The 12,077-nt window shown below is 41.6% G+C and overlaps 1 protein-coding gene across 13 annotated transcripts in view; it reads left to right on the plus strand.

Moving 5' to 3' along the window:
- Positions 1-12,077, plus strand: part of TBC1D5 (TBC1 domain family member 5) — a 488,374-nt gene that overhangs the window by 402,855 nt on the left and 73,442 nt on the right. For all 13 annotated transcript variants that reach the window (XM_038389865.2, XM_043509088.1, XM_038389866.2 and 10 more), the window contains one exon: positions 3,301-3,560. In XM_038389865.2, the coding sequence (XP_038245793.1) occupies positions 3,301-3,560 (260 nt within the window). The remainder of the gene's footprint in view (positions 1-3,300; positions 3,561-12,077) is intronic.

Raw genomic sequence — 12,077 nt, forward strand, 5'->3', positions numbered from 1 at the left:
CTTTGCACTAGTATATAAACTTAATATACTACTTTAGGTGGTAGGAAATAGATATAGTGCCCTTATTCTTCTGAACTTCAATCTGGTGTCAAAGCATCTCGTCCTGCATACCTAATGCCCTGTCATTGCTTGCATTTCCTGAAACTGCAACTTGAGGAAAAGACCACATACCTCCACTTTGGGATCTGAGGGAAAAAATAGCAACAGTTTTTCGTGGCAAGCCACTAAAGTGCCAAAATTATTGTTTGGCTTGTTGTGTTCGTGTCCTGAAGTGATCATTGCTAATGCAAGGTCAGTTCATAAGAGACCGGAATCCTGACATATGTTTGAAGCTGAATAACCAATCCTCATCTAATTCTCAGATGATATGTAACAGTCTTTTACAATTTTGATAAATTTGCTCTCATTCTGGCTACTCCAGCTAAGCATTACTTCAGTTAAAGAATGTGGTATTAACAGCTTTGAGCTTGATCGTTCAATTTCATGAGCTGCCCAGAAAAGAATACTGTAATAATGAAGTGGCGAGCTCTGTTTCCTCTCTTTCTGTGAGAGAAGGAATGTTGTCCCACAGTCCTTGTAAATGTGAACAAAGAGAGCCACAATATTGCCAGCCAGTTTTGCACACAGTTTGAGAATTGCTGTAATACCTATTTGAGGAAAACTTCACCCTAAGTATGAGTGGGAAATTGAAATGCTCCATTCAATGAAATCATTTGATTTTGGCAAATGCTGTGCAATTTGAACTTATTCAAAGTAGCTACAATTCATGGAAATTAAGGTATAGTATGTTATCCTTCGAAATCATATTGACAAATGACATTCATTTTCTTTTCCTCCCACCCCATATTAAACTCAGTCACACAACTCGGTTATTTGAGGTGTATATTAGGCTAAGTATTTGCCAGAGAGGATCTTGTCTGAATAATGATTTCAGAATTGGATCTATATGCCATAATGTAATCCTTATAACTGTTCCCTTTTGTTTATAACTACAGTGGCTATTTTTAATGCACTTAAGTTATTTGCATCATTAAGAACAAGAAAATTTGCTGAACAATTTAAGCTCTTCAAAATAAGGGAGAAGAAAAACAGCTTCTAATTCCCAGTGAAAGTGTTAAGATAACCCAGAAATCAGCAAAGCCATTTCTATTTGATCAGACAATTGATATTCAAGCAATATATGATAAATGATTGGGATGGCCTTTGCAGGAATTTCACCATCACAAAAATCACCAAGATTTTGCTTTTAATGACTTTTTTTTTCTTAACTATGATCTAAATGGCTGTGCTAAAGAATCAGAAAAAATATGTTAAAAGAAGATTATCCTTAATCATTGTACTGGGACAAAATAAAATTTTGCAATGTTTTGGTGAATTTTAAACAAATATGCAGTAAGAATGAATTAGTATGGATATAGTAGGAACTTGAATGTGCATAAGAATATCATCCAAAATTCCCAGTATTTTTTTAGTTTGTTTTTTTTAAAACCTCCTCCCTATTTATCTCCAGAATGAGGTTCTACAGAGACTTTCTACAGAGAAAGTCTAGGCTTAGAGTCAAACTGCTTAAAAAGTTGTTTGACTTCAAGTCAGAGTCGATAAGATTAAAATCTGAGAGAGCATGAGCACTAGAGAGAGAGCATCCATCCTACTTATGGGCCTTCATCCACATCTTGGTTTGGACTTTGCCAAAGTCTGTAAGATGAGCGAATCATGCTCAGCGGGCATCAAGCCTTGTTTATGGCCAGACTTGCCTCTGGCTATAGCTACATCCATCACCAGCCTCTTGTTGAGCCTGGAAGTAAGCTTAAGGAGTGCTTGGGCATCACATACCTCCATTCTTCCCCCTTGGTGACTTCCTGGATGGTATGTGGATATTGTCAAATGTCCTTCATCAGATAGATCAGGACTAGATACATGGGTACTGACATCCTATCTACAAGGAGATCCTTCCTCAGCAAAATATCTCCTCTGAAGTCCCAAATTATTTCCAAAGTAAATGGAACAGCCTTAGTCACTCTCTCACCGAATAAGGGGAAACGGTGGATGTGCCATTTGCATTTTTATTATGGTAGCACACACTTATAGCCCTAGTCACAAATCAGGACCCCCACCATGCTAGGCGCTTTATGAACACAGAACAAAAAGAAGATCCCTGTCCTGCGAAGCTTACAGTCTAAGTAGACATCCCATATACTTGTCATTGGAAGAGCCATTCACCCTATTCCCTCCTGCTCATTGTCCTTATCATCCCATACAGACAACTCAGATTGCTGTTTGGAAGATGAAGAGGGGAATATCAAATGCTGCCTGAGCAGATGCCAACCAGGCTTGTGCTGAACCCACCATCGTCAGCAGGTTCAGGGCACACACTGATAGCTAAGAGCATTGAGGCTGGGGCATGAGTCTTGACTCTGATATACTTGATACACTTTCTGACTTCAGTGCTCTGAGTGCATTTAGCACTGAGGTCAGGCTTTAGACTATAGATCCTCATCAACTTGGAGCAATTATTTGTATTATCATGTTACCTAGAAACCCTAGTCATGAACCAGGACCCCACAGTTTTACTGGCTATACAATGTCTTGGAAGGAGAACGACACGTTGCAGTCTGTCCTGGAATCATGGATATGACTTATCTGTGCTGATTACCAGGCCTGGAATTTTTGGAGATCTTGACGGATCATATACAGTAATTGAATTGGCACAGCCCATAAGGGCTAGTAGGGAAGTGAAGCCTTGACCTCTGGTAGGCTGTGAAAGCAACAAGGCATTGATGCTTTGACCTACTGCATAACACAAATGGAGGAGCAGAAGAACAACACAGAATAATCAGAATAGTAATACACATGCCATAGAGTAGTCTAACTTTTTCGAAGCGCCATTCCAAAAAAACATTGTTTATATGTGGCCTGGTTTTACTAAGAGTCAGAGGATGCCATAAAAATGCACAAACTATCCTCACTCCATAATGTAGCAGTATTGCTTTTGTCAACATATTACAGCATTCAATATGGGTGGGAATATGACAGAGTATAAATACTCTTTTCAGTATAAAGCTTTCAGTTATATTAAACTCCATCATGATCACCCACTTTACAACCTTCTCAGTATTTGCCCTCTGTTGACACTGTATTTGTATTTATGCACAAATTCATGTGTGTATGTAAAATTCAATATGTGTAATGTCCTTGTGCCTTAGAAGATTTTTTCCACTCTTTGTAAAATGCTGCATATATTTGTAATGCTCTATAAATTACTAATGATCATGATATTTTCATTTCCATTTTATTTTTCAGAGCCAGTGCAAAGGTTGCTCCACTGAACATTAATAAAGTCTCCAATAGCTTGCTTAATTTTGGTCGAAAGCTGATTGCCCCAGCTATGGCTTCAGGTAGTCCTGCAGGCCCAGCTATTAGTGCTAGCAGCAGCAGCTTTCCTTCTGCTGTAATGCCCATCAGGAGCACTGTGGAGCCCCTCCAGCACCAACACCTTCAGGCGCAGCAGCAACAGCAGAGAATGATGAAATCAGAAAGCATGCCAGTTCAGCTGAGCAAAGGTAAAAATGAGACATAAGAAAAAACCCCAGGATGTGGCATGGAATTCCACAAATCTCAAACGGAATCTTGCTGTCAAAAATTTGCCCAAGAGGGAGCAACTTTTTATATTGATTTGATCTGGTATTTCTATAGATTAACATTTCTGTAACTGAAATAGTCAACTTGCTGCTGAACTTAGACTGTTTTGTGTACTGTGGTATGTTTGCACCTTAATGTGATTCAGTTTAGAAATTGTGGCTGTAGAGAATATACAAATAAGATTTTTCCATCTTTTAAAAGAATTTAAAAAAAAAAAGTTTATGGAGGAAATAGTGGATAAAACAACTTAACACTAAACCTTACCTGTCCCTCTAGATGTTATTTTCTTCTCTCTCCTAAATGGCTATTATTATATTTTGGGCTGTATAACTTTCCTTATAGTTGACTCTGGCTATCAGGCATAAAGCTCTTGTGTAACAGTACTAGCTGAGTACTAATGAAGGAACATAATATTCACTGTAAAATGTTCTGTGATTGATCCATATCTCATTCCTTTCTGAATGCTGGTGTCTCATTTTGATTACAGTTAATAGCTTAAAACATATTTGCTTTTGACAATTGGCATTACATCCAGAGAGAGCCCATACTCCTTTTAAGAAATACTGACTTTTTTCTTGAGGCTTAAAATGTTTCTATTTCCTTACACTTCTCAATTAAATTTTTTTTTACAGTCAACAAAATAAATAGTGGGTGATCTAAACCTCAGCCACAGTACAATGCACTGTACAGGAGACAGACTTCTGCTTCTTGGTCTAATGGCCACCAAGGAGATAACGTTGTTTGTTATAAGGGAGGAGTATGTAGACTCTGTGTATTCATTTCTGTCTACCTCCAAGCATCTTCTAGTGGATAATGAGCTTGAAGGCTGATGTTGGTTCTCCTGAGCCTCCACAGTAAGCACACGGTTGGAAGTCGCTTTTTGTCAGAGCTGAAAATATATCGGGAGGAAAATAAAAATAATATAAAAATAATACTTTGCACATCTATGACCCAAATGTCCTCGTCCTCCTTACCTGCCATATCAAGGGTCCGGGTGGGCCAATTCTAGCTTCTTATCAGTCATCATGTGGCCAGTGGCTATTGGTTGAGCAGAACTCAAAAGGACAGTCATAGTAGCCTTGCTTTTCCTGTATAGAGTAATTTGAAGCATTTTTCTAAGTGCCTGGCTGAAGTCCAGCTAAGTAGTTCCTTAGCAATCCCAACTCAGACTTGGGGCACTGCAGAAACTGCCCCAGCAAGGCTCTACAATCTGTAAAAGTCAAAGTCCTTGCATAGTGACAGTTGTATGTGGGCTGAAGGAGAAACTGAAACCCAATGAATTCCTTAATGTCTCTCAGTTGAAGCAGGGCCCCACCTGACTCACATGTCAGATGTCCCAATCATGCTCCTATTGAATCTTTGATAAAACTCCTATTCGCTTCAGTGGAAGCAGATTGGGGCCTGGAGGGAAACAATTCCAATGATTTTTGATCTTTTTAAAAATTATGTTCCCCTTTCAGCAATTTCACAGCCCCGTTTTTTGTCCCCATTTTTTGTGGGGAAGGGTGGTAATAAAGTGAGGTCCTTGTAAATTTTGGAGGTTGTCTGCTTCAGATAAAAGGAGTGAACGAGCTGAGACAGCTTGAAAACACTGGGTATGTCTACACTAGGAAAAAGGTGAGTATCTACATCATGACAAGAAGAAAAGGAGGACTTGTGGCACCTTAGAGACTAACAAATTTATTTGAACATAAGCTTTCGTGAGCTACAGCTCACTTCATCCACAAGTCCTCCTTTTCTTTTTGCTGATACAGACTAACACGGCTGCTACTCTGAAGCCTACATCATGACAGCTGACACATTGTGAAATCCTAACCTAAACAGAGCAAGTTGTAGTTCTATCTAGATTTAGGTGAACCCAAGGGTTGCCCTGTCTACACTAGGATTTTACAACATGCTAGCTGTTACATGTTAGCCATCATGTTGTAAAAACACCCTCTAAATACAGTAATCAGTCAGAACAGAGATTTGCGGGGGTCAGTCAGAGCAGAAAGATCTGTAATCATGCTACAGTTATTATAAAAGTTACCATACAATGATTATTTACAACTTCCTGCACAAGTAGCAGAACAGGGATTTGCATGCTGTACTGTTACTGACAAATAACAGTAGTGATGCAAGTTAGAGATCCACAACCAGTCGGGGCACAAGGAACTTCATAGTTGCAAAAATCCTACAGTTATGCTTCAGTAATGTACAGCATCCATATATTCTCTTAAAGACCATTCCATTTCAGTAAAATGAAGGGTAATAAGCATCTTTGTGTATCTGTAATTGCTATTTTTCTTTAGTCCAGTATTCTGTCACTGGTTTACAATGATTTGAGACTTCTCATTATTGTTTAAGATAGAACTATTAGATGTGATTTAAAGACCAAAAAGACTGGAAATCATTAACTATGTATAAACTTTTTGTATAGGTAGTGAGAATGGTAATGATTGCTGTTTTCTATATTAGTTGACTGTATTGTTTGTTTTTCTAAATGGATATTTTTTCTGTTTTCCTTTGATAAGCTACAGTTGATCGGTAATTCTAAATTATGGCAAACAAATTAGTCTAAAAGTGCTGTGATTTAGTTTTTTGAGAAACCAAGCCCAAATGGCTATAGAAATGTAAAGTCAGGTCTCTAAAGTGGTGTCAAATGTTACTACTACGATCAAAGAGAAAGTAAATTCATATATATATGGAGCAGCTGATGAACACAGATTCCTTATCTGCCTTGAGACTTTGCTGTACCCAGACACATCACTGTCTTTTTGTAATGACCATTTTGCAGATATTAGCATCGTGTAAGAAAGAGGTGGTCGGAAACATTTGCCTTGGGTACCTTCCACCTTTTCACCTTAGTTCTTTCTCCTCGCATGTAAACAAAGCAAAGACTTTGAGATGTTGCTAATGTTTACAAAAATGTAATAGTTTGAGATGATACTTATTTTTAAAAATAAAAATAGCTTATTTACAGTTAATCGTGGTATAAACTCAGGATACCATGGGAATTTTATATGGGATTACTGGAGGTCAGGGAAAAAAGAAAAGGAATACTTGTGGCACCTTAGAGACTAACAAATTTATTTGAACATAAGCTTTCGTGAGCTACAGCTCACTTCATCGGATGCATTTGGTGGAAAATACAGAGGGGAGATTGATATACACACAGAGAGAACATGAAACAATGAGTTTTATCATACACACTGTAAGGAGAGTGATCACTTAAGATGAGCCATCACCAGCAGCGGGGGGGGGGAAGAGGAAAACCTTTCATGGTGACAAGCAAGGTAGGCTATTTCCAGCAGTTAACAAGAACATCTGAGGAACAGTGGGGGGTGTGGTGGGGGGGAGAAATAACGGGGAAATAGTTTTACTTTGTGTAATGACTCATCCATTCCCAGTCTCTATTCAAGCCTAAGTTAATTGTATCCAGTTTGCAAACTAATTCCAATTCCACAGTCTCTCGTTGGAGTCTGTTTTTAAAATTTTTTTGTTGAAGAATAGCCACCCTCAGGTCTGTAGTCAAGTGACCAGAGAGATTGAAGTGTTCTCCAGTTGGTTTTTGAATGTTATAATTCTTGACGTCTGATTTGTGTCCATTTATTCTTTTACGTAGAGACTGTCCAGTTTGACCAATGTATATGGCAGAGGGGCATTGCTGGCACATGGCATATATCACATTGGTAGATGCGCAGGTGAACGAGCCTCTGATAATGTGACTGATGTGATTAGGCCGTATGATGGTGTCCCCTGAATAGATATGTGGGCAGAGTTGATAACGGGCTTTGTTGCCAGGATAGGTTCCTGGGTTAGTGGTTCTGTTGTGTGGTGTGTGGTTGCTGGTGAGTATTTGCTTCAGATTGGGGGGCTGTCTGTAAGCAAGGACTGGCCTGTCTCCCAAGATCTGTGAGAGTGATGGGTCATCCTTCAGGATAGGTTGTAGATCCTTGATGATGCGTTGGAGAGGTTTTAGTTGGGGGCTGAAGGTGATGGCTAGTGGCATTCTGTTATTTTCTTTGTTGGGCCTGTCCTGTAGTAGGTGACTTCTGGGTACTCTTCTGGCTCTGTCAATCTGTTTCTTCACTTCAGCAGGTGGGTATTGTAGTTGTAGGAATGCATGATAGAGATCTTGTAGGTGTTTGTCTCTGTCTGAGGGGTTGGAGCAAATGCGGTTATATCGTAGCGCTTGGCTGTAGACAGTGGATCGTGTGGTATGATCTGGATGAAAGCTAGAGGCATGTAGGTAGGAATAGCGGTCAGTAGGTTTCTGATATAGGGTGGTGTTTATGTGACCATCGCTTATTAGCACCGTAGTGTCCAGGAAGTGGATCTCTTGTGTGGACTGGTCCAGGCTGAGGTTGATGGTGGGATGGAAATTGTTGAAATCATGGTGGAATTCCTCAAGGGCTTCTTTTCCATGGGTCCAGATGATGAAGATGTCATCAATGTAGCGCAAGTAGAGTAGGGGCATTAGGGGACGAGAGCTGAGGAAGCGTTGTTCTAAGTCAGCCATAAAAATGTTGGCATACTGTGGGGCCATGCGGGTACCCATTGCAGTGCCGCTGATTTGAAGGTATACATTGTCCCCAAATGTGAAATAGTTATTGGTGAGGACAAAGTCACAAAGTTCAGCCACCAGGTTAGCCATGACATTATTGGGGATAGTGTTCCTGCCGGCTTGTAGTCCATCTTTGTGTGGAATGTTGGTGTAGAGGGCTTCTACATCCATAGTGTCTAGGATGGTGTTTTTAGGAAGATCACCCATGGATCGTAGTTTCCTCAGGAAGTCAGTGGTGTCTCTAGGATAGCTGGGAGTGCTGGTAACGTAGGGCCTGAGGAGGGAGTCTACATAGCCAGACAATCCTGCTGTCAGGGTGCCAATGCCTGAGATGATGGGGCATCCAGGATTTCCAGGTTTATGGATCTTGGGTAGCAGATAGAATACCCCAGGTCGGGGTTCTAGGGGTGTGTCTGTGCGGATTTGTTCTTGTGCTTTTTCAGGGAGTTTCTTGAGCAAATGCTGTAGTTTCTTTTGGTAACTCTCAGTGGGATCAGAGGGTAATGGCTTGTAGAAAGTGGTGTTGGAGAGCTGCCTAGTAGCCTCTTGTTCATACTCCGACCTATTCATGATGACGACAGCACCTCCTTTGTCAGCCTTTTTGATTATGATGTCAGAGTTGTTTCTGAGGCTGTGGATGGCACTGTATTCTGCATGGCTGAGGTTATGGGGCAAGTGATGCTGCTTTTCCACAATTTCAGCTCGTGCACGTCAGCGGAAGCACTCTATGTAGAAGTCCAGTCCGTAGTTTCGACCTTCAGGAGGAGTCCACCCAGAATCCTTCTTTTTGTAGTGTTGGTAGGAAGGTCTCTGTGGGTTAATATGTTGGTCAGAGGTGTGTTGGAAATATTCCTTGAGTCGGAGACGTCAAAAATAGGATTCTAGGTCACCACAGAACTGTATCATGTTCGTGGGGGTGGAGGGGCAAAAGGAGAGGCCCCGAGATAGGACAGATTCTTCTGCTGGGTTAAGAATATAGTTGGATAGATTAACAATATTGCTGGGTGGGTTATGGGAACCACTGTTGTGGCCCCTTGTGGCATGTAGTAGTTTAGATAGCTTAGTGTCCTTTTTCTTTTGTAGCAAAGTGTGTGTTGTAAATGGCTTGTCTAGTTTCTGTAAAGTCCAGCCACGAGGAAGTTTGTGTGGAAGGTTGGTTCTTTATGAGAGTATCCAGTTTTGAGAGCTCATTCTTAATCTTTCCCTGTTTGCTGTAGAGGATGTTGATCAGGTGGTTCCGCAGTTTCTTTGAGAGTGTGTGGCACAAGCTGTCAGCATAGTCTGTGTTGTATGTAGATTGTAATGGATTTTTTACCTTCAGTTCTTTTGGTATGATGTCCATCTGTTTGCATTTGGAGAGGAAGATGATGTCTGTCTGTATCTGTGTGAGTTTTTTCATGAAGTTGACAGATTTCCACTCCATACGGCTAAATTCAGTGCCTTGCATAATGACAGGTTTCAGAGTAGCAGCCGTGTTAGTCTGTATTCACAAAAAGAAAAGGAGGACTTGTGGCACCTTAGAGACTAACAAATTTATTTGAGCATAAGCTTTCGTGAGCTACAGCTCACTTCATCGGATGCATTTGGTGGAAAATACAGAGGGGAGATTGATATACACACACAGAGAACATGAAACAATGGGTTTTATCATACACACTGTAAGGAGAGTGATCACTTAAGATGAGCCATCACCAGCAGCGGGGGGGAGGGAGGAAAACCTTTCATGGTGACAAGCAAGGTAGGCTATTTCCAGCACTTAACAAGAACATCTGAGGAACATTGGGGGGTGGGGTGGAGGGGAGAAATAACATGGGGAAATAGTTTTACTTTGTGTAATAACTCATCTGTTCCCAGTCTCTATTCAAGCCTGGAGGTGTGCATAGATGGGTCTAGCAGTTAAGGTGTGGATGTGTCTTCTTCCCCTTGCTTCAACCATCTGCCTTTTTCTTCCTCAGTTCTCACCATTGTATCTTTCCTCAGTTTCCTTCTGTCACACACATTCTTTCTCTTTGTCGCATCTGCTCTTAGGCTCTCATTCAACAAACACTTGTGCACATGTTTAAGTACATGAATGGGCCCCCTGAAGTCAGGGGGGACTATTCAAGTGCATAAAGTTAAACCATGCAAAGCATTTGCAGGATTGGAGGTTGTCTGTTTTCACCCTCACCCACCTTTCTTCCTTTTATTCCCTAATGCTTTCAATACAATTCCACTATCTGGTGCTCTCTCATGATCTAATTGAGATGACTAGAAACATGAATATCAGCTCAAAGTCCAATAGACACCTGCACTTCCAACTAGTGCCTACAGTCTCACGCTGTACATTGCTCTGACTCTCTATGTGTGGGGAGAACTGGCTATAGATGGCTGCTAAGGGGGAGGCTTTAGGTAGACCATAATAACAGATCCAGGAGTGGTCCCTCAGGCACATATGCACTCACCTATTCTGGTTTTACCAGCTCAGCTGACTGACAGCTCCTTGAGGTGACAGTATGCTATTCTTTACAAAAACAAAGCACGGTATTCTGTAAATCTGATCAGTGCAGATCCTGTAAAAGAGGCATTCCTGGTTTTCAGAGCTCATGGTTATCCTAGATGTTTTGAAAGCTGAAGTTATGTTGTTCATTTATATTAATGTATAGTGGGTTGTAACCATGATGGGCAAGACAGAATGCTTATTGTTTTCTTGGGCCCCGGGTAAGGGAGTGGTCGATTGCAAAATATATTGGACACCTGATAAAATAAAGCCAACGTCTGTCCTGGCATAGCTCTTCTAGATTAGCATGCCTTGCTGAACAGTCACCAACTAGCTGTGGCAGCAGTTACAAAAGTGGTGTTGTGCCTGTTGTTTCTTCTTCGAGTAGTGTCCCTATAAGATTCCCCTGTAGGTGTTGTCTGTGTCCCTATGCTGCTGATCAGAAAACTTCGGTAGCGGTGTCCATTGGTCCCACACATGCTCTGTCTCGCCTCGCGCTGCACCAGGAAGCTAGGCAGCGCGTGTGGGCTAACCTTCCTTGCTTCCTTCTCAACTGCCCCTGGCTAGAGACAGAGCCTTTAGCTGTCCATTAGCGGATCGTTAACTCTCCTTTTCAGTTGTTAATCTTTAGCTTTTAGAAACCCTTTAGCCTTCTTTGACTTCTATTTGTCCATGCCCTAAAGAAAAAAACAACCCGATAACAACAACAACAACAACAAGAAAAAAAGAAATGACTTCCTTCTTGTGTAGACCCTGGGTGTGGGCGGCACCCCTGGACAAGGATATGCTCAACTCTTCAGACTTCAAGAAGCATCGCACTTGCAGTGATTCAATCCTGGTCCCCGGTAAACATACTCAGTGCATTCACTGTCTCAGTCAGTGCCACATCCAACAAAAGAGTTCCCTCTGCCAGCAGCTCTGACTGAGATTTTACAAGGACAGAGAGCTCCACCAGAAAATCATTTTTATGGAGATGGTTCTCTGACTCCAGCCCTCCAGAAGGGCTTGAGTCTTCCCCTCAACCTTCAACTTCAAGTAGTGGGTCAAAGAAACAGTTTGGGGACTCCACTCCCAAGTCAAAAAAGAAAGCAGGAAGTCCCCTCAGCGAGCCCAGGGATAGCCAAAAGCAATCACCCTCTCACTTGGTATCCTCGCAACTGTTGGCACAAGGATCACCCGGCATCAATGCCTCACAACAACCATCAGTGTCCAGTGCCATTGATAGGCCCACAGACCCTTTGGGCATGGGCACCAAATCTTCGGGACAGAGAGACAATGGCAAACCCCCTAACATGCTCCTGGTATACGAGCTGTTGTCTCGTTACCTGTGGCAGCATTGGCCCATCCAGCACCAAAGAGATCAGTATGGGTGATGTCCCCATTTCCCCTCGCACCACCACCAAGACCCGGGTGCTC

This window comes from Dermochelys coriacea, chromosome 2, assembly GCF_009764565.3.
Source record: "Dermochelys coriacea isolate rDerCor1 chromosome 2, rDerCor1.pri.v4, whole genome shotgun sequence".
NCBI lineage: Eukaryota > Metazoa > Chordata > Testudines > Dermochelyidae > Dermochelys > Dermochelys coriacea.